The 24,628-nt window shown below is 63.1% G+C and overlaps 3 protein-coding genes across 10 annotated transcripts in view; all 3 read right to left on the minus strand.

The window, feature by feature from the left end:
• LOC119564865 (immunoglobulin superfamily member 1) overlaps window positions 1-23,821 on the minus strand; it is a 798,058-nt gene extending 774,237 nt beyond the window's left edge. For 3 of the 6 annotated variants that reach the window (XM_043534616.1, XM_043534615.1, XM_043534614.1), the window contains exons 1-2: window positions 23,634-23,817; window positions 22,967-23,002 (exon numbers count right to left, since the gene is read on the minus strand). In XM_043534616.1, coding sequence (XP_043390551.1) covers window positions 22,967-23,002; window positions 23,634-23,664 — 67 coding nt within the window. In that variant the 5' untranslated portion in view covers window positions 23,665-23,817. Of the gene's footprint in view, window positions 1-22,966; window positions 23,003-23,633 lie in introns of all 6 variants that reach the window. The other 3 variants (XM_043534617.1, XM_043534618.1, XM_043534619.1) reach the window with 3 other exon arrangements.
• The window catches only part of LOC119564866 (immunoglobulin superfamily member 1), a 999,687-nt gene that overhangs the window by 916,987 nt on the left and 58,072 nt on the right, over window positions 1-24,628 (minus strand). The window contains exons 9-10 of the mRNA XM_043534608.1: window positions 20,107-20,397; window positions 18,523-18,813 (exon numbers count right to left, since the gene is read on the minus strand). Of these exons, the coding sequence (XP_043390543.1) occupies window positions 18,523-18,813; window positions 20,107-20,397 (582 nt within the window). The remainder of the gene's footprint in view (window positions 1-18,522; window positions 18,814-20,106; window positions 20,398-24,628) is intronic.
• On the minus strand, window positions 6,043-14,737 carry LOC114019223 (proline-rich protein 36). Of its 3 annotated transcripts, XM_043534658.1 has the most exons (7): window positions 14,635-14,737; window positions 13,165-13,200; window positions 12,380-12,664; window positions 8,753-9,034; window positions 8,264-8,350; window positions 7,983-8,097; window positions 6,043-7,459 (listed from the first exon to the last, which is right to left on the minus strand). In XM_043534658.1, the coding sequence occupies exons 1-7, from the start codon at window positions 14,666-14,668 to the stop codon at window positions 6,805-6,807; spliced, it is 1,494 nt and encodes a 497-aa protein (XP_043390593.1). In that variant the 5' UTR covers window positions 14,669-14,737; the 3' UTR covers window positions 6,043-6,804. The 3 variants fall into 3 exon arrangements, with proteins under 3 accessions (XP_043390593.1, XP_043390592.1, XP_043390594.1); XM_043534657.1 differs by lacking the exon at window positions 14,635-14,737 and having other exon boundaries at window positions 13,165-14,044; XM_043534659.1 differs by lacking the exons at window positions 8,753-9,034; window positions 14,635-14,737 and having other exon boundaries at window positions 13,165-14,044.

Below are 24,628 nucleotides of genomic sequence, written 5' to 3' on the forward strand. Positions count from 1 at the left end.
AGATCGAACTGAGCGGGGTCACTTTACCTGGTGACCTGGGGAAGTTCAAAGCCACCAACGTTCCCATGGATGCCCCAGCATCTCTCCCCTTCCTTGGTAGGAGTTACACCAGGCCCTTCCAGTTTCACACCCTCCCTTAGGTCGGGGGTGGTCGATAGCACTCGCAGGCCGCATGTGGGAAGGTTTATGCGGCCCGTGCCCTTTGGCCACCCCCAAAACCCCAGGGGGTCAAACTGGGTTTGGGTCTTCTCCCCAACAAGCCGGCCAAACACAGCCACTTGGTTATAGGACTGTTTAACTTTCTTAACAGCTTTCACTCCATCTGAGACCTTCTCAAAGCTCTCCACACTGGATCCTTCAACAGGAAAGTCAGTGGATCCATTCACAACAGAAAATTTCTGGCCATTAGGAACTGAAACTTTCTTGATTAAATCACTTTCGCACCCTTCAGTTGCAGTAAACTGCTTGCAAAGACTCCCTGAGGATTCCTTTCCCGAGGGGCTTTTCTATGGAACAATTCACCCCTCCAGAAATTCTGCTCTTACCCTCTTCACCGAGGGCTTGCTCAAGAGGGACACTTTCCTGAGCAACAACAGACTCTTTCTGGGTCTGCCTTACATCCAGAATTACCTCTGGCCCATCTGGCGGATTCCTACACAAACCCCTTTCAGGCAAACTGACAGACTTCCTAGATAAAAGGTCAGAAGCTTTCTCCTTCCCTTTGCCACACACAAGTTCAGGAATCTTTTCCTTCTTGCTACAGGTTTCCACACCCTCAGTAGGTAACACAATCAAATCACCTTTCCGCTCTCTTTGTGCCCTGGCTAGGATCTCACCCTGATTAGACAGAGTTGCTCCACCCTTTCCCAACCACACACGAGCACCAGGCAAAATACAAGCACCAGAATTGTCTGGTCTCTGGGATTTTACATAGACAGTAACTGGATGCGACCTAGTTACAGGGCCATTCTCCCGAGCAGACACAAACTTAGGACCCTTCCCTTCCTGGGCTTTAGCTGAATCCAGAACAAACCCTGAGACAACTGCACGACCCTCAACCATCACAGGCTGAAAGGCCCCTTCTGTCTGCTCCTCAGACAAAGAAGAGCCGGACACACTTTCTCCTTTCCCAGACACCCAGCTTGGGATCTCATTCCCCTTGTCCCAGCACACAGGGCTGGTCACAGACAACTGCTTGGAGATCAGGGTAGCTCCCTCCACAGGCAAATCAATACCCCTGACAGACACAGGCACGTTTCCTTCGCTGTCCCAATTCTCCACCCAGCTAACAGGTAAGGTCCAGGGACACTCATCTTCCACTCTCCTCGCCTTCCCACCCTGCTGACTAGACACAGCCATCGGCTCACAAGGCTGCCTAGGCTCATCCAGACTTTCCTTACCAAGCACCTTGCCACTCCCCACAGATCCCCTGCCCTGCCTGTGCCTCCCCCCACTCAGCTGGGGTCTCAGCTCCCACTGTGCTCAGCGCTGCCCTTGCTGTCCCAGTGGGGGTAGGCAGCGAGCTCGCTGCTTTCCTCACTGCATCAGAGCCAGCCTGAGCCCCCACTCCGGTGTGCAAGGGGGTGGGGAGCCCCAGGGATCTGGTTACAGGCAGGCAGGTAGCCTGAGCCTAGCAGCTCCTCCCAGCTGCCAGCCAGGTCATCTGCATTTTCACTGACCATTTCCCTCTCCGCCGACTGGTTCCCTGGATTCAAATTCAAACGCTCGGCTGTTACCGGAGCATGGCCTGGATCCTGTCCCAAAGAGACACAGTCACCCCACAACAGGGTACCACAGCTGGTATCCTGGAGAACCCCAACAACCAGCCAGCCCGACCCCTCCTGGGTCTGCACAGGGATCTGGGCCATAGGCAGGGCGAGGGGCTTCGTCCCTGGGACCCTCACCCAGCTCACCCAGCCCCTCAGCATCTGAGGCTGCACCACCCGGGGCCTGACCACAGTTCTCTCTGTCCCCGGATCTCGCCACCCCAGGAATGTCTCCCCATTGACCATCACCTTCCGCTCCCACTGGAGGTCCGAGGGGCCTGGCCCCAGGAAACTCCACACAGACATATAGGTTGGGGTCAGGAGTGGGAGCCTGTCCACCTCCCCGTCTGGCTGACGGAGTCTATGGCCTTGGGACCCAGCAAGGGAGCTAGACACCGGGGCTTTTCCGCAGGGTCCCCCTGGTTCAAATCTCCAGCCTGCTCAAAGGCAGTGAGGTGGCATCCACATCCCCCCCTCCTTAACCAGGGGCAGCAATTTAGTCTCGAGGTTCCCTGCGGAACTGGCCCCCCGGGGTCTATCCCCACTCACCCCGGGGAGGTCCCCTAGGCCTCTCCGCTCCCCCACCGCCAGTTCATGCTGCTGCTGCTTCTGCAGCTCTTTCTCGGGCTCTCGCTGTCTCTCACAGTCCTCTTGCTCTCTCGGACTCAGCTCCAACCCCGTCCGTCTCCGATCCCCCGATGGGGAACCCGATCGTGAAGACCCTCGTCTGGTCGGGGACAGGAGTCCTGGCGATGCCTGGCTACTACTCCAGCTGCTCCCAGATCCTGCTATAGCCCCATTTGGGGTCAGGAATCTCTTCCTTAGCGCGGTCATCCTCCTCCAGCTGCACGATTAACTGTGCCTTGGTGAACTTTCCAATGCTCAACCCTCTCTTTCTGCACAGGGTTACAATGTCCTTCTTAAGGAGACAGTGACAGGCCGTCACTCCGCTCTTCCCAAGTTGTTGTGGACTCACAGGCCTGTGTGCTCTCAGCTCCCCACGGTTTCCAGGGAGAACCCCTCGTGTGCCAGCCCTTCTCGAGGTCACCACCTCTTTGCCAGGGTCAAGCTGCAGACTCCTCCACCCCTGGGACCGCTCGCTGCAATCCCCTGAGGGACCCTGTTACTGCAAAAGTCCTTCTCTCTCCCAGGGCCAAGCTGCAGGCTCCTCCGCCCCTGAGACTGCTCATCGCAGTCCCCAGGGGGACCCCATTACTGCACAGTCCTTCTCACTGGTCACACACTCCCAGGGGTTAACCACCCCCCAGAACCGCTCCTCTCTGAGCCTTCAGCATGCCTGGTCCTCGTCAATCCCTCTTCGTTTTACTGTTCACCAGTCACTTACTGCAGGAAGCGCCATCCGTGGGGTGCAGTACATCCCACCGCTGCCACCAGTTGTCACGGAGTCCCCGGGCGATGCTCTGGAACTGCTCCCTACGAAGCCAGGCAGGACTCTGGGGAGTCTCCTTTCTGGGAGCAGACTGTCTGCAGGACACACAGCTCACCCGGCTTCCATCTTCCTGGGTCTGACCTCGGAGCATTCAGCATCCTCTGGCCCCCCGTGCGCTTCCCACAGCGAGTCCGCCCAGGCTGGGTCCTGGGGAAGCCAGAGGGTCCTGCCCCCCAACTCCGCAGTCAGACATGACTCTCAGCCAGCCAGTAAAACAGAGGTTTATTAGACGACAGGAACATGGCCTAACACAGAGCTTGTAGGTGCAGAGAACAGGACCCTTCAGCTGGGTCCATTTTGGGGGGCAGTGAGCCAGACAACCCCGTCTGCTCTTCACTCCATGTCCCAGGCAGCCCCAAACTGAAACTCCCTCCAGCCCCTCCTCCTCTGGGCTTTGTCCCTTTCCCGGGCCAGGAGGTCACCGGATTCCTTTGTTCTCCAGCCCTTTAGCTCTCACCTTGCAGGGGGGAAGGGCCAGGCCATCAGTTGCCAGGAAACAGGGTGTCGGCCCTTCTCTGTGTCCAGACCCCTGCACACACCTGCCCTCTAGGGCTCTGCAAGGATCATACACCCTTATCCCACCCCCTAGAGACTTAAGAACTGCATAGGGGAAACTGAGGCACCCCCAAACTATTCAGAGGAAACATTAAAAACAGTCCTGCTTCACCACACACACACCCCAGTTCAGCTGGCATTTCATTGGCTGCATGCATGGTCACAGGGCAAGCGGCGGGAGGGGGTGGGAGCGTGCACCAGGCCCGTGCAAAACCTTGTGCACAAGAGACAATGTGTGCAAAAGCCGGGGGGAGGAGGCTGCGCAGAGTGTCCCTCCCAGCTCTGCCAGTGCCCCTCACTCCCGACCCGCAGACCCCTGCCAGCCCAGCTCTGACCCCCTCACCAGCCCTGTCGGTGCCCCTCACTCCCTACCCGCAGCCCACTCTTAGCCCAGCCCCGGGCTCCCCTGTTGAGTGTGCGGACGTGCGAGTGGGCGCACATGGGTGCCTAGCTCTGCAGGGCCCTGGCCCGACATCCGGGTGCCGAGGCCGGGGAAGGGGGGAGAAGCAGCCGAGCAGCTGAGGGTTGGCTGGGTGCAGGGTGGGACGCTGCCCGTCTAAGCCGAGGCCCCTCATGTGTGTTTCCGTGACACAGACACGTCCGGGGCCCAGGGCTCAGCTCTGGGGCTCTGCTCCGAGCTGCTCTTTCAAACCGCCCGCAGGATTTGCATGAGGTGTTGCAGAATGAATCACTTTCCTCTGCCAGGCTGAGCCCTGGGCACCCCAGAACAGGGGCAGGGAGGGAGAGCTCCCTGAAATACATGCACCTCGAGCCAGCCAGTCCCTGCCCTGGGGCTGGGTGGGAGCCGGTGCCCCCTATTGGGGACAGGCCCCGCGCTCCATTCCCTGCCCCCCTGAGCCAGCCAGTCCCTGCCCTGGGGCCAGGTGGGAGCCAGCGCCCCCTATCGGGGACTGGCCCCGTCTCCCATTCCCTGCCCCCCTGAGCCAGCCAGTCCCTGCCCTGGGGCCAGGTGGGAGCCAGCGCCCCCTATCGGGGACTGGCCCTGCGCCCCATTCCCTGCCCCCCTGAGCCAGCCAGTCCCTGCCCTGGGGCCAGGTGGGAGCCAGCGCCCCCTATCGGGGACTGGCCCCGTCTCCCATTCCCTGCCCCCTGAGCCAGCCAGTCCCTGCCCTGGGGCCAGGTGGGAGCCAGCGCCCCCTATCGGGGAAAGGCCCTGCGCCCCATTCCCTGCCCCCCTGAGCCAGCCAGTCCCTGCCCTGGGGCCAGGTGGGAGCCAGCGCCCCCTATCGGGGACTGGCCCCGTCTCCCATTCCCTGCCCCCCTGAGCCAGCCAGTCCCTGCCCTGGGGCCAGGTGGGAGCCGGCGCCCCCTATCGGGGACTGGCCCTGCGCCCCATTCCCTGCCCCCCTGAGCCAACCAGTCCCTGCCCTGGGGCCAGGTGGGAGCCGGCGCCCCCTAGAGGGGACTGGCCCTGCGCCCCATTCCCTGCCCCCCTGAGCCAGCCAGTCCCTGCCCTGGGGCCGGATGGGAGCCAGAAAGGCCCCGGGTCCCATTCCCCAGAGGCTCCTTCAGCCACCAGGGTGGGGGTCAGTGATAGTTCCTCCCACGCACTCTGGGGTGGGGGAAGGAGTTGCGGGGAGCAGAGACGGGGCTGCAGAGGGGCAGGTTGCAAGTCCCGCAGCAGGAATGGGGGCGCTGCACCCAGGTCTGGGGTGGCGCACCGAGCTGGCTGCAAGGGGCTGAGGCTGAGCAGTGCACAAGCCGGCTGCCAGCTACAGGCAAGGCCCTGGGACATGTTCAGGCTTGAACTGATCGGCCCCACCCACCTGCTCCAGAGCTGGGGATGGAACCCAGGAGTTCTGGCTCCCAGCCCTCCCCTGCTCTCTACCCACTAGACCCCACTCCCCTCCCAGAGCCGGGGATAGAACCCAGGCGTCCTGGACCCCACCCCAACCCCGCTCTACCCACTAGACCCCACTCCCCCCAGAGCCAGGGATAGAACCCAGGCGTCCTGGACCCCACCCCACCCCCGCTGTAACCACTAGACCCCACTCCCTCCAGAGCCGGAGATAGAACCCCGGCGTCCTGGACCCCACCCCACTCCCCCTAGAGCCGGGGATAGAACCCAGGTGTCCTGGCTCCCTGGGACTCCACCCAGCACCCTCTTTGAGGGAGACCGCACATCCACTGGGGGCTGCACCTTCCCCCCCCCCCCCCCCCCCCCCGCAGGTCTGGCAGGGCTGGCGCTTACCCCTGGTCACGTCTGAGCAACGCAGAACCACCAGCCACAACAGCGTCGTGGGCCCCATGGTCCCCCAGCGCGGCGGGGCCCGGTGGCGGATTTCGGGGGGGCTCAGGGGGTTTTCTGCTCTGCTTGCAGGAGCTGGGAATCAATGCGAGGGGCGACCTCTCGCAGCTAAGCACAGATTAGACTCACTTCCCCGTCCCGTGATGATTTACATCACATATGCAGGCTGGAAATTGCATCATTTTCCCCCGCCCCCCCCCCGGGGCGGGGGGCCAAGTCCAGGCCTGCCTAGAGGAGCAGGCGGGGCCGGGCTCAGCTCCCGGCACTTACAAAACATAAACCATGGTTCAGGAAAAGGGGAAACTGAGGCACAGGGGCGAGCTATTTATCCACTCCCAGAGCTGGGAATAGAACCCAGAAGTCCTGACTTGCCCCTCCCCCAACCACTAGCCCCCACTCCTCTTCCAGAGCTGGGGAGAGAACCCAGGAGTCCGGCAGAAGTGCTCCCTCCTCCGTCAGTTCTGTTTATTAGTGAGGCTGAAGAGGCGAGAGACAGAGTCCAGGGACGGCGCGGGGTTGTTGCTGGCCGGCCAAGCAGGGGGTTTAATGGAGGCTGCTCGGTATTAACGTCCCCTCCCATCGAGAGACCCCAGGGGCAGCCGCTCTGGGCTGGAGGCAAGTACTGGAGCTAGGTGGGCCCGTGGGTCTGACTTGTGGGGCAGGGGCGGGGGTGGGGAGTGGGGCGGGGATACCAGGCTGGATGGGCCCATGGATCTGATCTGGGGGGGCGGGGATACGGGTGTGGATGGGCCCATGGATCTGATCTAGAGGGGCAGGGATGGGGGTGGGGAGTTGGGCCGGGATACTGGTGTGGATGGGCTCATGGATCTGATCTGGGGGGGCAGGGACGGGGGTGGGGAGTGGCGTGGGGATACCGGTGTGGATGGCCCTATGGATCTGATCTCCGGGGGCAGGGGCGGGGGTGGGGAGTGGGGCGGGGATACCAGTGTGGATGCACCCATGGATCTGATCTGGGGGGGCGGGGATGGGGGTGGGGAGTGGGGCGGGGATACCAGTGTGGATGGGCCCATGGATCTGATCTGGGGGGGCGGGGACGGGGGTGGGGAGTGGGGCGGGGATACTGGTGTGGATGGGCCCATGGATCTGATCTGAGGGGGCGGGGGTGGGGGTGGGGAGTGGGGCGGGGATACCAGTGTGGATGGGCCCATGGATCTGATCTGAGGGGGCAGGGGCGGGGGTGGGGGTGGGGAGTGGGGTGCGGATACCAGGCTGGATGGGCCCGTGGGTCCGATAGCCCCCACCCGTCCCCCCTGGTGTGCGTGTCCTGCTGTCCCTGTCCCCAGTGACCGGGCAGGAATTTGGGGGGGCTGCAGGTCCAACACAAGCGTCTCCGTCTGTCCCTCGGGCTGCCGGCTCTGCTCCCTGCTGGGCTGTGGGGCGGTCAGCGGATGGGGGGTCCTGGGGACAAAGCCCAGAAGTCTCCTCAGCAACCCGGGGTCTTTAGCCACCACCCCCATCACCCCAACCCCCCAGGGCCCTGCCTGCCCCCACCCCCCTCCGTCGACTCCCCCAGGTTGCCCACCAGACCCCGCCCCATTCCAGCCCCTCCCCTCCGGGTGGGGGTGTGTGGGAGGCCTGGCCCCATGGCCTGGGGTGCCCCGCAGGACACCGGGGTTCAATCCCAGTCTCTTGCTCTCCGGAGCCTGGCGCTGGGTCTCTGGAGCCCGCCCAGGTCTGGCTCCTGGTTCCCTCGGGTGGGAGCCACGCGCCGGCTGGGCCCGATCCTGGTTTGACCCCGATACCAGCCTCCCCAGGGGAGATGGCCCTATCCAGGGCTCAAGGGCGACCCCCTCTGGTCAAAGGTCTTCAAGGCGCCGTCTGGGGGATCAGTGAGGTCGCCCGCCCCCCCCCCCCCCCCCCCAGGGACACAGCAGTGAGGGGAGCCCCCCATGTGCAAGGTCACCTCGTCTCGAGTCCTCACCTCTTCCAGCTGTACGCGGCTTCGGCCAGAACCAGCACCAGGGCCAGCAGGACCCCGACGGCCAGGGACAGACGGACGATGGCAAACGGGGTATAATCCTGCCTTGGGGGGGCCCCTAGAGGGAGGACAGGGGCAGGAGGTGAATGCACCATGCTGGGGGGGGGGCTGTGTCCCCCCAACTCCCTATGGGAGAGATGGGCCGTCCCCCCCCAATAATGTCTCTCCCCCCACCCAAATCTATAGAGAGCCAGTTTAATCTGCCAGCCCAGAGACCCCCGTACCTGGCCGCGTGCTACCCGGGCGGGTGGGAGCCGGCGCCGCTCCAGGCTGAGTCAGGTCGGATCCCCCTGTGGGGCCGGAACCAGCACCTGTCAGGGGTGAGGCGGGTTAGGGGGAGAAACAGCAACCCCCCCCCCCCCCCCCCCGCCCATCACTGTCATTCTCAGTGCGGGAGAGTCCGAGGAGGGGGGATTTTAGTGCCTGGCGACGGTGCCAGCTGGGCATCCCCTGGATCCTGACTGCCTTGTGCATCCCCAGAGCTGGGGCGTCCCCCTCCTGCTCTGCAGCTCTCCCGGGGGCAGGGATCCCCCCACCCTCCGCCCCGAATCTCCAGCAGCTGGGAACCCCCCAGTGACGCTGCTGGGACCCCGGGCTCAGGGCAGGGCCTGGCTCTGAGCGTCCCCTCGGTGCAGAGCTCCCCCCTCCCCCCCCCCGCGAGGGTCGGGCTGGGGGTGGGGCTGGGAGCGGGGACGCCGAACCGGGCCCCTCACCTGCTACCACCAGCTCCACGGGGTCGCTGGGGGGGGAGATGACGGGCGGCTCCCCCAGGCTCTCGTAGCTGCAGGTGTAGGTGCCCCCGTCCTCCCGCCGGACGTTGGGGATGTGGAATTCGGCCGTCAAGCCGGCCGGCTCCGTGTGCCACCGCGCGACCCCCCCCCGGTACACCTTGAACCGCATGCCCTGCCGGGGCCCGCGGCAGGAGATGGAGACGTCCGTCCCCGGCGCGATCTCCCCGCTGGGGCTGAGGGAGATGGAGGGCTTGGAGAAGTGCACTGGGTTCGGGGAACGAGAGAGAATCGGCATCAGACCCCACGTTTGCGGGGACCCTGTGGCCTCGTCCCAACCCATCTGACCTGCCGTCTTGGGGCGACGTCGTTGCAGAGCCCTAGAGGGCAAGTGTGTGCAGGGGTCTGGACACAGAGAAGGGCCGACACCCTGTTTCCTGGCACCTGATGGCCTGGGCCCTTCCCCCCTGCAAGGTGAGAGCTAAAGGGCTGGAGAACAAAGGACTCAGGTGCCCTCCTGGCCCGGGAAAGGGACAAAGCCCAGAGGAGGAGGGGCTGGGGAGAGTTTCAGTTTGGGGCTGGCTGGGGACATGGAGTGAAGGGCAGACGGGGTTGTCTGGCTCACTGCCCCCCAAAATGGACCCAGCTGAGGGGTCCTGTTCTCTGCACCTACAAGCTCTGTGTTAGACCATGTCCCTGTCGTCTAATAAACCTTCTGTTTTACTGGCTGGCTGAGAGTCACGTCTGACTGCGGAGTCGGGGGGCAGGACCCTCTGGCTTCCCCAGGACCCCGCCTGAGCGGACTCGCTGTGGGAAGCGCACGGGGGGGCAGAGGAGGCTGAATGCTCCGAGGTCAGACCCAGGAAGGGGGAAGCCGGGTGAGCTGTGTGTCCTGCAGACAGGCTGCTCACAGAAAGGCGACTTCCCCAGAGTCCTGCCTGGCTTCGTAGGGAGCAGATCCAGAGCAGCGCCCGGGGACCCCGTGACAGAGGCAGAGCCGTCCCTAGCTATTCTGGGGGGCTGCCAGGCCTTTGCGGGGGGGAGCGGCAGGGGAGCCGCCGGTGAGTGCAGGCCCGGACCTGCTGCGGCGCTCAGGGGAGTGGGGGTGGAGCAGGGGCGGGGAAGGGGCAGGGGCAGGCAGAGCAGGACGGCGCTTTGGGGTAGGGGGGAGTGGGGGCGGGGCTGGGGCAGAGCAGGGGCGGGGAAGGGGCAGGGCTGGGGTGGAGCAGGGGCGGGGCTTTGGGGAAGGGGCGGGGGCAGGAAGAGGCAGGGACGGGTGGAGCAGGGTGGGGCTTTGGGGAAGGGGTGGAGCGGGGCGCTGGGGGGGGGTGGAGGGGCAGAGCAGGGGCGGGGGCCCTGGGGAAGAGGCGAGGCCGGGCCCGGAGCACCAGGCCGCTGCGCAAGGCACCAGGAAATGTATTTCCTGGGGCCCCCACAGCTGCGCGCTTTGCGTGTGGGCAGCGAGGGCCCCGGCGAGAGGCTTCCCCTAAAGCCACCCACTTCCCTGTGTCTTGTCTCGCAGACGGGACACCTAAGACACAGACAACGTGACGTTAATTGGGGTTACTTTCCAAGCCAGCTTATTCTGAAACAGTTCACACCCGCCGGGCTGATCTCAATTCTCTGAGAGTCTGTTCCCCCGCGCCCCCTCCCCGGCTCCCACGCCGCAGAGCGTTTACCCCGCGCCCCCTCCCTGGCTCCCACGCCGCAGAGCGTTTACCCCGCGCCCCCTCCCCAGCTCCCACGCCGCAGAGCCTTGCCAGTGTCCCTGCTCCCCCTTTCCTGTTCCCATCCCTGACCCCCATCAAACACGATTCCAATTTTCCTTCCCCTTCCTGTTTGACCCCAGTTGATATTGTAATATTCTCAGCTGCACCTTAACCAGCCTTGTACTGAAATTTAACTAACCAATCCTAACATTGTAACATAGTCCTCTAACCAATTAAATCCCACGGCCCTAATCAACTGACACCTAGCAAAATTAATTACCTAGCAGACAGAAACCATTAGAGAACCAGAGAGATGAACAATAGGAAAGCGTTTCAGAGGTTTTCTCTCCCCCCACCCCACCCTCCTGCTGGTAATAGCTCGTCTTAAGTGCTCACTCTCCTTCCAATGTGTATGGTAAACATCCATTTTTGCATGTTTCAGGGTAACAGCCGTGTTAGTCTGTATTCGCAAAAAGAAAAGGAGGACTTGTGGCACCTTAGAGACTAACCAATTTATTTGAGCATGAGCTTTCGTGAGCTACAGCTCACTTCATCGGATGCATGTTTGCATGGTCTGTCTGTATATAAATCTCCTCACTGTATTTTTCACTTTATGTATCTGATGAAGTGAGCTGTAGCTCACGAAAGCTCATGCTCAAATAAATTGGTTAGTCTCTAAGGTGCCACAAGTCCTCCTTTTCTAATAGGAAAGCGGGGGCCATGAAGATAAAACAGTACAGGAAAGGGGATTTCATAACCCCAGCCATTGAGAAGTGATTTCTGGCCAGACAGGATGCTGGCAAACTAACAGGTTTCAGAACTGCAGCCCTGTTAGTCTGTATCCGCACAAGGAACCAAGGACTTGGGGCACCTCAGAGACTAACCAATTTATTAGAGCATAAGCTTTCGTGGGCTACAGTTGCATCCAATGAAGTGAGCTGTAGCTCACGAAAGGTTACGCTCCACTAAATTGGTTAGTCTCTAAGGTGCCCCAAGTCCTCCGGTTCTTTTAAAGTTTTCTTTAACCGTCTTTATCTGGTGCTGACGGGCACTATCAGGGCAGGCTCGTCTTCCCGACAGCCCAGTGGCACCTTATTTCAGCGTGACGGGTTTGGGACGTGAGGAGGTGACCGCTCGCTTCCCGGCTTATGGCTGCCCCTGCTGCCTAGCCAGAGGCCTCAGCCCAAGATCCAGGCCTCAGGCGGTCCTAGTGAGAGACGGTCCATACACAGGCAGACAGTGATTTTGATTCTTTGTTTTATATCTATACCTAGCTAAGTGATAAAAAATACACCTAAATTCTGAAAGTATCGGCCTGAATATCTATATCCTAACACCCGTGTCCATTAATCTGGAATAAAATAGGGAAATAAAATAATTTTAAAAATTGTATGTTCGCAAGCGATATATTTTGCAATGAAAAAAAGAAATACGTTTTACATGAACGGTTTCATACGTTTTTGAAATCCAACGTGTGTCTCCTTAATTAAAACCAGTTTGACAACATTCGGAAAGGAAATGAACGGTTTTTGAAAGACAGTTTTCGCAAGGCTTTCCTAAAACTCTGAAACCGAATAAATAATTTGACTAAAAGCGGCGAGAAAACCTTCTTGTTACAAATGAGCGCACGTTGCATTTGAAAATATCACGCCACAAGTGTAATATGGGAAGTGGGGTCAAATGGGTTAGAGCAGAGGGGGCTGGGAGCCAGGATTCCTGGTTCTCTACCCAGCTCTGGAAGGGGAGTGGGGTCCAGTAGTTAAAGCAGGGGGGCTCGGCGCCCGGACTCCTGGGTTCTCTCCCCAGCTCTGGAAGGGGAGTGGGGTCTAGTGGTTAGAGTGGGGGAGGTACGGACCCAGGATTCCTGCGTTCTGGTACTAGGCTATAGCAGACACCCCCTCACCTGCTACCACCAGCTCCACGGGGTCGCTGCGGGGGGAGCTGACGGGCGGCTCCCCCAGGCTCTCGTAGCTGCAGGTGTAGGTGCCCCCGTCCTCCCGCCGGACGTTGGGGATGTGGAATTCGGCTGTCAAGCCGGCCGGCTCCGTGTGCCACCGCGCGACCCCCGCCCGGTACACCTTGAACCGCATGCCCTGCCGGGGCCCGCGGCAGGAGATGGAGACGTCCGTCCCCGGCGCGATCTCCCCGCTGGGGCTGAGGGAGATGGAGGGCTTGGAGTAGGGGGATTCTGCAGAGGGATGGACACAGACTGTGAGGCACAGCGCCCCCTGGAGGGGACAGGTCCCATTCCCCACCCCCCTGAGCCAGCCAGTCCCTGCCCTGGGGCCAGGTGGGAACCGGCACCCCCTAGAGGAGAAAGGCCCCGGGCCCCATTCCCCGCCCCTGATCTGCGCCAGCCAGTCCCTGCCCTGGGGCCGGATGGGAGCCGGTGCCCTCTAGAGAAGAAAGGCCCCGGGTCCCATTCCCCACCCCCCTGAGCCAGCCAGTCCCTGCCCTGGGGCCGGGTGGGAGCCGGCGCCCCCTAGAGGAGAAAGGCCCCGGGCCCCATTCCCCACCCCCCTGAGCCAGCCAGTCCCTGCCCTGGGGCCCACTGTCTGACCATCATCCCCTAACCTCGCATCTACCCCTCCATCCTGTTGCCCCTTTCTTCTGAGACAGGGTGTCCCACCCCTCATCATATCTCCCACACCCCTCCCTGGACAAAGCTGGTTTCTGCAGGCGACTCACGAGCAGCAGCCAATGGGAGGCGGGTCCAGATGACGCCTGTAATGAGAAGTGGGTGTTTGATGCGGGGGACGGGAGACGCGGGGGGGGGGACTGTGAGATCACATCCTACCCACCCCCGTGCGACATCATCGGGACCAGAGTCATGTGCCAGCCCGTGGGAGTTCGCAGCCATTGCTGGCTAGAGTTTGCAGCCAGCCTGCATCAGATGTGGGTTGCTACCATGGGTGTTAACCCTGAACCCTAATGATGATGCACCAAATGCTGCGGCTGGCAGCTATTTCCCTGGAGAAAGCAAGAGTTTTAACCCTTGCTCCACTGTGCACCTGCAGCCTGAGGGGGATGCAGAATCTGGGAATTTGGCCCCGGATGCCAGGGTCCGTGCACGAGCTAGGGCTCTCGCTGGGGAATTTGCACCCCACTAGCTGAGGAATCAGGGGTCCGGCTGTTGACTGAGGGTTGCTGTGCCTAGCCCACAATCCACAGGGCTTTGGGTGTGGGCCGGAGAGGGGATGGGGGCCACCGTGGGAAGAGTTGCCCAGCTGGCGGGGGGGAGGCGGCGCTGGGAGGCAGATTCCAACCTGGGGGCATAGACTAGGCTGTTGGGGGGGAAGCGGGGGCAGGACACTGCTTGTGCAATGGGGAGCCACCGCCGGTCTCATGCTGCCAACTTCCCAAAGCGCTGGGGGAAGGGACAGTCCAGCAGGCCCCCCCATGTCTGCCCTACCCAGGCACTGTCCCATGGGGGCAGCTAACACAAGCTGCCTCCAGGGACCTTGATTTTGGGATCCAGGCTAAACCCAGCCCCACACACAGCCCCACCACACGGCCACCCCCCAGCCCAGTCCTGGCCTAACTTGCTTAGGAAGAGTTTCTAGGTGCTGTTTGGGGGGTGGTAGTGGGGCTAGGCAGGGGGCTGTGTGTGGGAATGAGAGGGGAGATGGTGGGCGTGGGGGGAGCTGTGGTGTGGATAAGCAAGGGGCTGTGTGGGGAGGACAGGGGCTGGTGGTGGGGGCAGGGTGTGTGTTGGAGGCTGTGGGGGGAGGACCGGGGCTGGTTGTGGGGGGCAGGGAATGTGTTGGAGGCTGTGGGGGGAGGACTGGGGCTGGTTGTGGGGGGCAGGGTGTGTGTTGGAGGCTGTGGGGGGAGGACCAGGGCTGTTTGGGGGGGGCAGGGTGTATGTTGGGGGTTGTGGGGGAAGGACAGGGGCTTGTTCTGGGGGGCAGGGTGCGTGTTGTAGGCTGTGGGGGGAGGACCGGGGCTGGATGAGGGGGGCAGGGTGTGTGTTGGGGGTTGTGGGGGGAGGACAGGGGCTGGTTGTGGGGGGGCAGGCTGTGTGTGGGTTAGGGGACTCTCCCTGGCTCCCCGCTCGCCATGGGGACCTACCAAGGACTCAGGGAGGCTGAGCCAGCCCCGTCCCACCCCCTTGGGAAGGGGAGAAGAGCCCCGAGGGGGGCGCAGGGACCCACTCACCTAGAGCGAGGAGCAGGGCAGGAGAGGGGCCCATGGCGCTGGGGCCCCAGAGGAGCAAGCGGCACCTGGGGAGTGACGCACGGTGCGACTGGCTCTGGGGAGGAAGTGCCCGGCTCGGTGTCTCAACAGGAAAATTTTTTCCTGGGGCCTCCCACCACCCACAGTCTGGGTTTCACAACAGCCTCCGGGCGAAGACCGCATGGCAGGGACTGGCTGGCTCAAGGGGGTGGGGGAAGGGGGCACGGGGTCTCTCCCCTCTCGGGGGTGTCAGCTCTGATCTGGCCCCCGGGCAGGGACTAGCAGGATCAGGGGGGCTCTGTAAGCAGGAGTTAAGGGAAACTGAGGCAACAGGGAGACAGACGATGTCGGAGCGCCCAGGGGCAGGCGGTCATGGGTCAGTCGCGTCGCTCCAGGCCGATCTGTGGGTCCAGAGGCTGAAGGGCACAGGATCTCAGGAGTGGGGGGCATCTCATGCAGGGGCCAGAATCTCGGGGTGGGGGGGAGCATCTCATGCAGGGGCCAGTATGGGGGAGCTGAGGGGACTTTATCCTCCGAATACGGCTGAATGGCAGCAAAGCCTCGTTCAGTGGAAAACAGCCCCCCCCCCGACCCCCTGCAGAACTGCCCAGCTCTGCGTCCTAGCAGCCGCACTGCTCCCCGCAAGTGGTGATTCCCACGTCACCCCAGGGGCCCTTGCGGGGAAGTCCCAAGGGGGGGGGATTAGCTGTGGGGCTCTCCATGTGCCCACGTTATCTGGCCCAGGGTCCTGAGGAGGGGAACATCGGGGTCACAGGGGGATGCCCCCCAATCTCTCATACAGACAACCCCAGGGATCGCTTCCCCTTTATCCCCACCCTGGCTCACAGCGATGGATCCCCCAGCAGAGTGGGGAAGGGACGACCCCATGGAGGGGATGTAAACACCCGGCGCCAATTGGTCACAGGCATCTAACCCCTCCGCAGCTTTGTCCAGAGTCAGGCCGCGAACCCCGGCGTCCTGGCCAATTGACTCCCTTCCCCAGAGGGGCTGCAACCCAGCGCGGGGCGAGGGGTCCCTGTATAACCAGCCCCCGCGCCCTCCCATCTCCCCCAGGTGTTACACACATTCCCGGCACAGGGGGGCTGTGGGGTGCCCAGGTTGGGCTGGTTTGTGGTTCTGTGTTTATTACAAATCTGGAAATTAACAGGATGCAAAATAACAGAAAATCTGTCTCAATGTGTCCCCTCCCCCTCCCAGTGCTGAGCCCCCCACACTTGCCCCTCACACGTGGGTCTGGGTGGGGCAGGGGGACAGCAGCTCAGTGGGATGGGGCAGCAGCAGGGAGAGGGCAGGGTCCCCCCTAAATCTTCCCTAGAAGCAGAGTTCTCGGGGCAGGTGCTGCAGGGGGGTGAGTCTGTTGTCCCCTGGGGGCCGGCGCCCCATGGCTGCGGGGGGCTCTCACTGCAGGGCCCCCTGGCTCACGTTGATCGTGGCGTACATGCTGGGCTGGGCGGGCTCGGGGGCTGGGGCCAGAGCCCCCCGCTTGGCCTGCAGTGCCTGGCCGTCCAGCTCGGCGTAGGTGACTCCGTCAGCGCCGGGGTCGGGCTCCTGGACACACAGAGCACAGGGTACACACACACACAGACACACACACACACCCCCCGGCGATCCCGTAAGGCCACCCCCCTCCCAGCGGCCCAACCCCCACCCCAAACCACTGAGTGTGCCAGGAAAGGTGTATGTGGGGGGGGGCCGGGAGGGGGCTGCTGGGGCCCATGTGGGGCAAGGTTGGGGGTCAGGCCCCATGGGGGAACAGGGGACACTTACCAGGGTCTGTGGCTCTTTCCCCTCGTCGATAGAGGCGTCTGCGGAACAGAGACACCCGCTGAGCTGCACCCCCAGACAGCCCAGAGCAGGACCCCACACCCAGCTCCGACCCCCCCCACCCAGCCAGGGGGTTCAGAGACCGGCATAGCCACCCTCTCCCCCCAACCCACAGCATGGGCCATGGTCATTAGCCCCGAGTGACAGGAGGAAAACTGAGTCACAAAGATGTCGAGGGGGTTACAGCGGGGGCGGGGGGCTGGGAGTCAGAAGGCCTGGGTTCTCGCCCTGGCTCAGGAGGAGAGTGGGGTCTAGACTAGTGGTTAGAGCAGGGGGCTGGGAGCCCGGAGTGGACGGGGAACTAGAGCGGGAAGGGAGGGTGGCCCTGGGGAGCTCCTGGGAGTCCAACACTCTCAGCTGACACCGGCTACCTCTGGGACCCCCTCCTTAGTCCCGCCCAGCAGCAGCTGTAAATCAGACCCTGCCCCATATGGGTGGAGCCCCCACAAAACCCTCCCCTCCCCAGGGTCCTGCCCCACCCTGGTACCCCCTTGGGTGTGTTACTCACAGACGGGGTCTTGCTGAGCTGATGCCTTTAATGCCCCCATAGGGCAGGTGCTAAAAGAGAAAATCCCCTTGTAAACGTCATATCCCCCCACCCGTGGGGAGATTCCTCAACACATCCAGAGAGCCCCCCAGGCTGCCTCGCACTGAACCCAGTTCCCTGAGCCCCCCTTGCCCCAGCCACCAGACCCCACCCCGCCCCGCCCTAACCACTAGACCCCACTCCCCTCCCAGAGGCAGATACAGAACCCAGGACTTCTGGTCACACCCCCCCCCGCCACCTCCCGGCTCTAACCACTAGACCCCACTCCCCTCCCTGAGCCGAGGAGAGAACCCAGGAGTCCTGTGACCCAGGGAGGTCGATCAGGAGGGAGAGGACCCGGGGTTCCTACCTGCTGGGTCTCGGTGCGGCTCCTTTTCCTGCCGAGGGACACAAACAAGAAACCTCCATGAGCCGATCTGGATCCCCTGGTCCCAGCGCCCGGCCACTCACCCCCCACAGGGCAGCAGGGATGGGAGGTCTGGGGGGTCTCTCTGCTGCTGGGGCTGAGCCTGGATCCCTGCTGGGGGGGCCGGACCAGCAGGGGGCAGCGTAACACTGTAGCATGTGCTGGAGGGAGGGGCAGATGAACTCGGAGGCGGCGGGGAGAGGGGCCTTTTCCTGTTCCCAGTCCTCCCTCGTTAGTGACTCGTGATAACGAATCTGATCCAGGCCGTTTGACTCCTCTGTCACCCCAGGTACCGGAGAGGCACGGTGCCGGCGGCTCGTTATACAGGGACCCCTCGCCCGGCGCTGAGATGCGGCCACCTCTGGGGTGGGACAGCTGCGGTGTACAGGGGTTACACACCAACAGCGGCCTCTGCTGCCCCCCCTGCTCCTGGGCTTTCCCAGCACAGTCCCCCAGCCAAGCCGTGACCCCATCCTGCCCTGCTTAGCGGCAGGTTTAACCCTTCCCTCGCTGGGCGGGGCACTTACTGGCTCGGGTTTTTCTGAAGCAGACGAAGGCCACGAGGAGGAGGAGGAGGAGGACGGCGGCTGCCGCGCTCGCCCCGGTGATGATGGGCCAAGTCAGCAACCCTGTTCCAGAGGGAATAGAACCAGCGTCCGTCAGGGCTGGGGGAGGGGCTGAAACAGTGCCTCAGTGGTCACCCCACCCCCACCCGGCAAATCAGCATCAATCCTCAGGGTGATTCTGGGTGCGGGGAGGGAGACTGTTTGTGGCTGGGCCCGGTGCCGGCTGGGCAGCCCCTGAGCCCCAACTCCTCTGTGCGTCCCCAGAGCAGGGGCAGCCCGGGAAAGCATCCCCTGGCAAAAGCCCCCCTGCTCTGCAGCTCCCCTTGGGAGCAGGGATCCCCCCGCCCTCAGCCTTGAACCTCCAGCAGCTGCTCCCCAGCCTGATGTCCCCACCTCTGACCCTAGAGCAGAGCCTGGCTCCGAGCGCGTCCCGTCAGTGCGGAGTCCCCCCGAGGATCCGGCTGGGGGTGGGGCTGGGAGCGGGGACGCCGGGCCGGGCCCCTCACCTGCTACCACCAGCTCCACGGGGTGGCTGGGCTGCGAGGAGACGAAGGGCTCTGATCGGGGCCGGTAGCTGCAGCTGTAGCTCCCTCCGTGCTGCCGGCCCATGGTGGGGATGTGGAACTCGGCCCCGTCCCCAGCAGGGTCCATGTGTCGCGGCGGGTCCCGGTCTCCAGCCTTGTGCAGGAAGAACCTCACGTCCCAGTGCTGCCCCTGACACCGGATGGTGACGTTTGCCCCTGGGGCGGTGACCCCAGTGGGGCTCAGAGAGATGGAGGGTCTGGGTAAGCTGGGATCTGTGCACAGGAGACAGGCTGTGAGAGTCAAGCCCGCCCAGGGCGCCGGGTGCACACGCGAGCGGCTAGTCCTGCCCGGCCACGGCTCCATTGCTATTTTCAGCTCCGTCAGAGCTAGCCCGGCTGCCGCCCGCCGGCCCCCCCCTGCAGGGCAGACACCCGACAACAGCCCACAGCTCTGGGGTGACCCCGGGGTGACGGCTCCCTGCCTCCGGCCTGGCCACAATCAGGGCCACCCTCGTCTGGGCAGGGGACAGAACTTACTCTGGGGCCGGACCCAGGCTGCAGGACGTGCTCCCCCAGCACCCAGAGGCCCCCCAAACCTCCCCACCTCTGGCTCCAAGGCCAGGCGCCCTCCTCCGGCCGGCCTGCTGCCTTATCGACCTGGGGCAGCGCGGCCATTCACCCCCCCAAACCGACCCTCCGCAGTGGGCACAGACCTGCCAAGGGGAGAGGATGAGAGAGAACGACCTGCCCGTGACAGACGGGGCCCCGTCGCTTAACGCTCGACTGGCCGGCGCCCCGACACCGCGGTGACCAGTGTAGCGTCAGACTGTTGGGGACACTGAGGCATGGCCACTAGGTAACTCGAGGGGATGGAAGACCACGAGTGTCGATGAAGCCCCCTCGCACTAGGCCCAGGTGTCCTTGGCCCCCCCGCCTGGAGGCACACACAGCAGCTATGCTGAGAATCTGCAACAATATGCTGCAGAGTCAGATTGCCTGAAACTAAGCAAGGCCACACAGGGCAGATATGAGAGAACAAGGCTGAATAAAGCAGCTTTATGTATAGTTTAACAAATGATACAGAGAACCAGGGAACTAGCTGGGAACTCGATTGGCTGGCTATATGGATACTTGGGGCAGCTTGCTATTGGATAAGGATGCTGGGAAAAAGGATGTATAAAAGCCTGTGTAACTTCCTGCTCTGTGTACAGGACTTGAGATTCAAATCTCCCTGTACCTATTTGAAGCTTCAAATAAACTTTTCTGCTTCTCCACCCCGTTGTGATTATTGGGTGTAGCACACCGGGTAGCGAACCAACTCAAGCTGTTGTTCAGCCTCTCGGCACTGGGTGACGGCAACAAGACCATGTGCAGGGTAGGAGGCTGCTCCCCCCTGACTGGGAACCCCCCAGTGACTCCGTCCCTGCTCCCCGGCCGGGCGTCCCCTCTGCTGGGCCCAGGGCTCAGGGCAAAGCCTGGCTCTGAGTGGTTCATTGGCCTGGAGCCCCCCTGAGTATCCAGCTGGGTGTGGGGCTGGCAGCGGGGACCCTGAGCCGGGCCCCTCACCTGCTACCACCAGCTCCACGCGGTCACTGGGCTGCGAGGAGACGAAGGGCTCTGATCGGGGCCGGTAGCTGCAGCTGTAGTTCCCTCCGTGCTGCCAGCCCACGGTGGGGATGTGGAACTCGGCCCCGTCCCCAGCAGGGTCCATGTGTCGCGGCGGGTCCCGGTCTCCAGCCTTGTGCAGGAAGAACCTCACGTCCTGGCGCTGCCCCTGACACCGGATGGTGACGTTTGCCCCTGCAGCAGTGTCCCCAGTGGGGCTCAGAGAGATGGAGGGTCTGGGTAAGCTGGGATCTGCGCACAGGAGACAGGCTGTGAGAGTCAAGCCCGCCCAGGGCGCCGGGTGCACACGCGAGCGGCTAGTCCTGCCCGGCCACGGCTCCATTGCTATTTTCAGCTCCATTAGAGCTAGCCCGGCTGCCGCCCGCCGGCCCCCCGCTGCAGGGCAGACACCCGACAAGAGCCCACAGCTCTGGGGTGACCCCGGGGTGACGGCTCCCTGCCTCCGGCCCAGCCTCAATCAGGGCCACGCTCGTCTGGGCAGGGGACAGAACTTCCTCCGGGGCCGGCCCCAGGCTGCAGGACGAGCTCCCCCAGCACCCCGGGGGCCCCCCAAACCTCCCCACCTCTGGCTCCAAGGCCAGGAGCCCTCCTCCGGCCGGCCTGCTCCCTTATACACCCGGGGCAGCGCGGCCATTGACCCCCCCAAACCGACTCTCGGCGGTGGGCACAGACCTGCCCTGGGGAGAGGACGAGAAAGAACGACCCGCCCGTGACAGACGGGGCCCCGTCGCTTAACGCTCGACAGGCAGGCGCCCCGACGCCGCGGTGACCAGGGCAGCGTCAGACCATGTGCAGGGCAGGAGGCTGCTCCCCCCTGGCTGGGAACCCCCCAGTGACTCCGTCCCCGCTCCCCGGCCGGGCGTCCCCTCTGCTGGGCCCAGGGCTCAGGGCAGAGCCTGGCTCCGAGTGGTTCATTGGCCTGCAGCCCCCCTGAGTATCCAGCTGGGTGTGGGGCTGGCAGCGGGGACACTGAGCCGGGCCCCTCACCTGCTACCACCAGCTCCACGGGGTCGCTGGGCTCCACCCAGGTGTCGGGATCCGAGTCGGGGGGATAATAGCAGGTGTAGCTGCCTCCCTCTGCCTGGCTTACTTTGGGGATGGGAAATGTGACCCCTCCCCTCACCCCGGCCCCCCCCCCCCGCCTCTGGGGCTCTGGGAGATGGAGGGTTTCGGGGAGCTGAGCTCTGGAGTGGGAGGGAGACGGGGCGTGAGACAGACCCCGGCAAAGCCACTGCACCCCGTCCCCTGCATGGAGCGTCAGCGACGGGGCAGAGACAGGGTCAGGGTCTCCCCTGGGCTCCAGGCCACCAAGGCACCAGCCCCAGATCTCCTCCCTCCCTCCCTCCCTCCCCATCTTTGGGTGGCTGAGATCTCCCCCCAACCCAACCTTCACTGGCTGGACGTCCCATCCGCTGGGCACCAGGGCTCGCTGAGACCCCCGGGGGCCTGGCTGGGTGTGGGGCTGGGAGCCGAGGTGCCGGGCTGGGCCCCTCACCTGCTACAATGATCTGCACAGGGTCGCTGGCCTCCGAGTAGGCAGCTAGGTCTGTTGTGTAGCTATAACGACAGGTGTAGCTGCCCCCGTGTTTCCGTCTGGCGCTGGGGATGGGAAATTCAGCCTCAGAGCCAGCAGGGTCCGTGTACCTCAGATAGTTCCCGTCTCCATCCTTGTAGAGGACGAACCTCATGCCCCAGCCCTGATGCCAACACCGGATGGTGACGTTTCCCCCCACGGGGATCACCCCACCGGGGCTGACGGAGATGGAGGGTTTGGGGTAGGACCCCTCTGGATTCACAAACAAACAGGCAGTAAGTGGGGGTGACACAAACCGCGTCCGTCTGGCACAGCAGGGGGGAAGGAGATTTCCCAACTCCGATTCCTTCAGTTCTCCAGGGTCAATTCAGCCCTGCCCCCGCTGCAGTCAGGAGTGACTCCGGATTGACCCTGGGGGCTGAGATCAGAATCACCCTCCTGTTTCTCTAACCTTGTAGCCCAGCGGCTGCTCTGCTGGGGTTGGGCTGAACATGGATTATTCTTTAAAATATTCTAAAAACCACGTTTACTCCAATTGTCTGGCAATGTGCTGTACACGGGGGGATGGGGGGTGGGGGGGTGCTGGGATCATGGGACACATTTGGGTCCTTTGAGCAAGAGGCTCCCAGAACAGGTCCCCCAAAAAAACAGGTGTTTGCAAAATCCCCCAGTTGTTCTAACATTTTCCGGCCCACCCCTGGGGCCCAAACTCCGGCTCTGCTCCGGCCCAAACCGCTCTCAGCCGCTGGGGATTTAGCTCTGCTCTGCCCGGTGCCGGGGACCCCTTTGGGGACGGGATATTTCCAAAGCCGTTCAGGGGACGTTCCGAACGCCGGGTCGGGCTGAGCCTGACCCACGAGCAAAGCAGTGACACGCGCGTGTGCAGCAAGCCGAGGGTGAGACACAACGGTGCCTTGCTCCAGTCCCGCTGTGTGTCCCCTTCTTACAGCCCTGCTCTGACTGACCCGTTCCCCGGGGCTACGGCCAGCTCCCCGGGCACAGTTCGGGGGCACTGTGGGGTGGCTGGTGCCTTCACTCTGTATTTCCTGGGGGGCAGAGCTTTGAGTGGGGGCAAATTCTCCCTCTGTGGTGCCCATCCCTGTAATGAGTGGGGCGAGGTCTCAGTCCCCACCAGTGGGTGTGGGAGGGAGCACAGGTCAGACAGGATCATCCCTTTGGGGGATCTGCGCCCCTCAACCCCGATCCACATCCCTCAGCATTAATGTGGAAATTTCCCCAGCTGCCCCATTCCCCACAGATACTCACCTCCCGACACCCCACTCCGGCCGGCCAGCCAGCAGCCTGGAAAGGAGACGAGCCATTAGGGACCAGATCCTAGAGTGACTGGATCCTACACCCTGGACTCAGATCCCCACATGGGCACACGCCAGGGTCTCAGATCCCCCTTCCCCTATGGGGAACTGTGACGCAGCAGGGAGGGGGGAGTGTTGCCCTGGGAATGTGGCAGGGGAGTTTCACTGGGGATGGGAGACCTGAGAGCCTGTCACCCGAGCCAGGAGGGGGAGGGGGAGGTAACACCTCTGCCCGGGAATGCGGACAGAGGCTGCAGGAGGGAGCCTGCTGGGGGGGGGGGGGGGGGGGTTGGTTTCAGTTTGGGGCTGGGTGGGGGAACGCAGGGAACCCCAGGGCTGGGGTCTGAGCTCCCTGCTCCCCCAGAAGGACTGGACAGACGGGTCCTGGTTGTACCCACAAGCTCTGTTTTGGACTGTGTTCCTGTGGTCCAATAAACCTTCCGCTTTACTGGCTGGCTGAGAGTCACAGTGAATCCCAGGAAGAGGGGTGCAGGCCCCGGACTCCCCCACACTCCGTGACAGGAACATACCCTGGTCTCAGATTCACCCTCCCGTGGGCACACGCCCTGGTCTCAGATACCCCCCCATAGACACATGCACTGGCTGTGTCTGATACTCACCAAGGAAGAGGACGGTGAGAGCAGACGCCATGACGGGGCAGTGGGGGGCCCCTCAGCTCTGCCACCAACACCCCAGTGCTGAGCTCCACTGAGCCTGAGACCCGAGTGCGAGCACAATGAGGAACTGCGCCGGGGGCTGCAGCCCCAGGAAGCCCGTGATGTGCTTGGCCCCTTTCTTCCCCATCAGATGGTTCCTCTGCAATCTCCAGCCCAAATCTACCGCGGTCAGAGCTAAGCCAGCTCCCTGCAACACCCAGCAAACCACATCCCCTCCTGCAGCTGACTGGTCCCACGCCACCCCACATCACCTCCCAGCCCCACATGGGAGCTGCCCAGTCCGGGGACCAGCTGGGAACGGGGGAATCTCAGGAGGTGTCAGGTGGTGCCCAGGCTGCCCTGACCTTTTCCAGCAGGCCCGTCTAGCCTCCCTGGAGCCGCAGATCAGAGCAGAGGAGGGATCCCCCCCCCACACACACAGTGCCCCCCATGGAGTGACCCTCTCCTGAGGAGCAGGGCAGAGGTTCCTTCCTGACCAGGCTGGGGCCAGTGCCCGCCCTGGAGCATGAGGGTGGAGGGACCTGCCCAACCTCCTTCCCAGGTAGTGGCGCTGCAGACGGGACAGAGGACTGGGGGGTGGTTTGGGGCCCCTGTGAGGTGGGGAGGGAGGGATACATTTAGATCCTAAGTTCCTAAAGCAGCAGCTGAAAAATCCATGAAAAGGGGAAGTGTGTCCAGAGCCGGCGCCTACTTTCTCTTTCTGTTACTGCCACTGCCAGTGAAACTCAGCATCAACTTGATTCCCTGGCAGCGACCCTGTAATATACCCCGGCTCTGGGAGGGGACTGGGGTCTAGTGGTTAGAGCAGGAAGGACCCAGCACTCCCCCCCGAGCAATCCCATCTTCCCTAGGTGTGACATACACTCCCGGCGCAGGGACAGGGGGGCTGTGGCTACCTGGGGGGGGCTGGTTTGTGGTTCAGTGTTTATTACAAATCT

This window comes from Chelonia mydas, chromosome 23 (assembly GCF_015237465.2).
Source record: "Chelonia mydas isolate rCheMyd1 chromosome 23, rCheMyd1.pri.v2, whole genome shotgun sequence".
Taxonomy (NCBI): domain Eukaryota; kingdom Metazoa; phylum Chordata; order Testudines; family Cheloniidae; genus Chelonia; species Chelonia mydas.

Bases quoted from the DNA above. Each gene is read 5' to 3' on its own strand.
- LOC114019223 (XM_043534657.1), bottom strand. From the start codon at position 13,336: ATGGCTGCGAACTCCCACGGGCTGGCACATGACTCTGGTCCCGATGAT. The intron at 9,035-12,379 runs GTGAGGGGGTGT...CCCCGAACCCAG, and splicing joins CGTGGAGCTGGTGGTAGCAG to TGCACTTCTCCAAGCCCTCC. The intron at 8,098-8,263 runs GTACGGGGGTCT...TCCTCCCTCTAG, and splicing joins CCCGGGTAGCACGCGGCCAG to GGGCCCCCCCAAGGCAGGAT.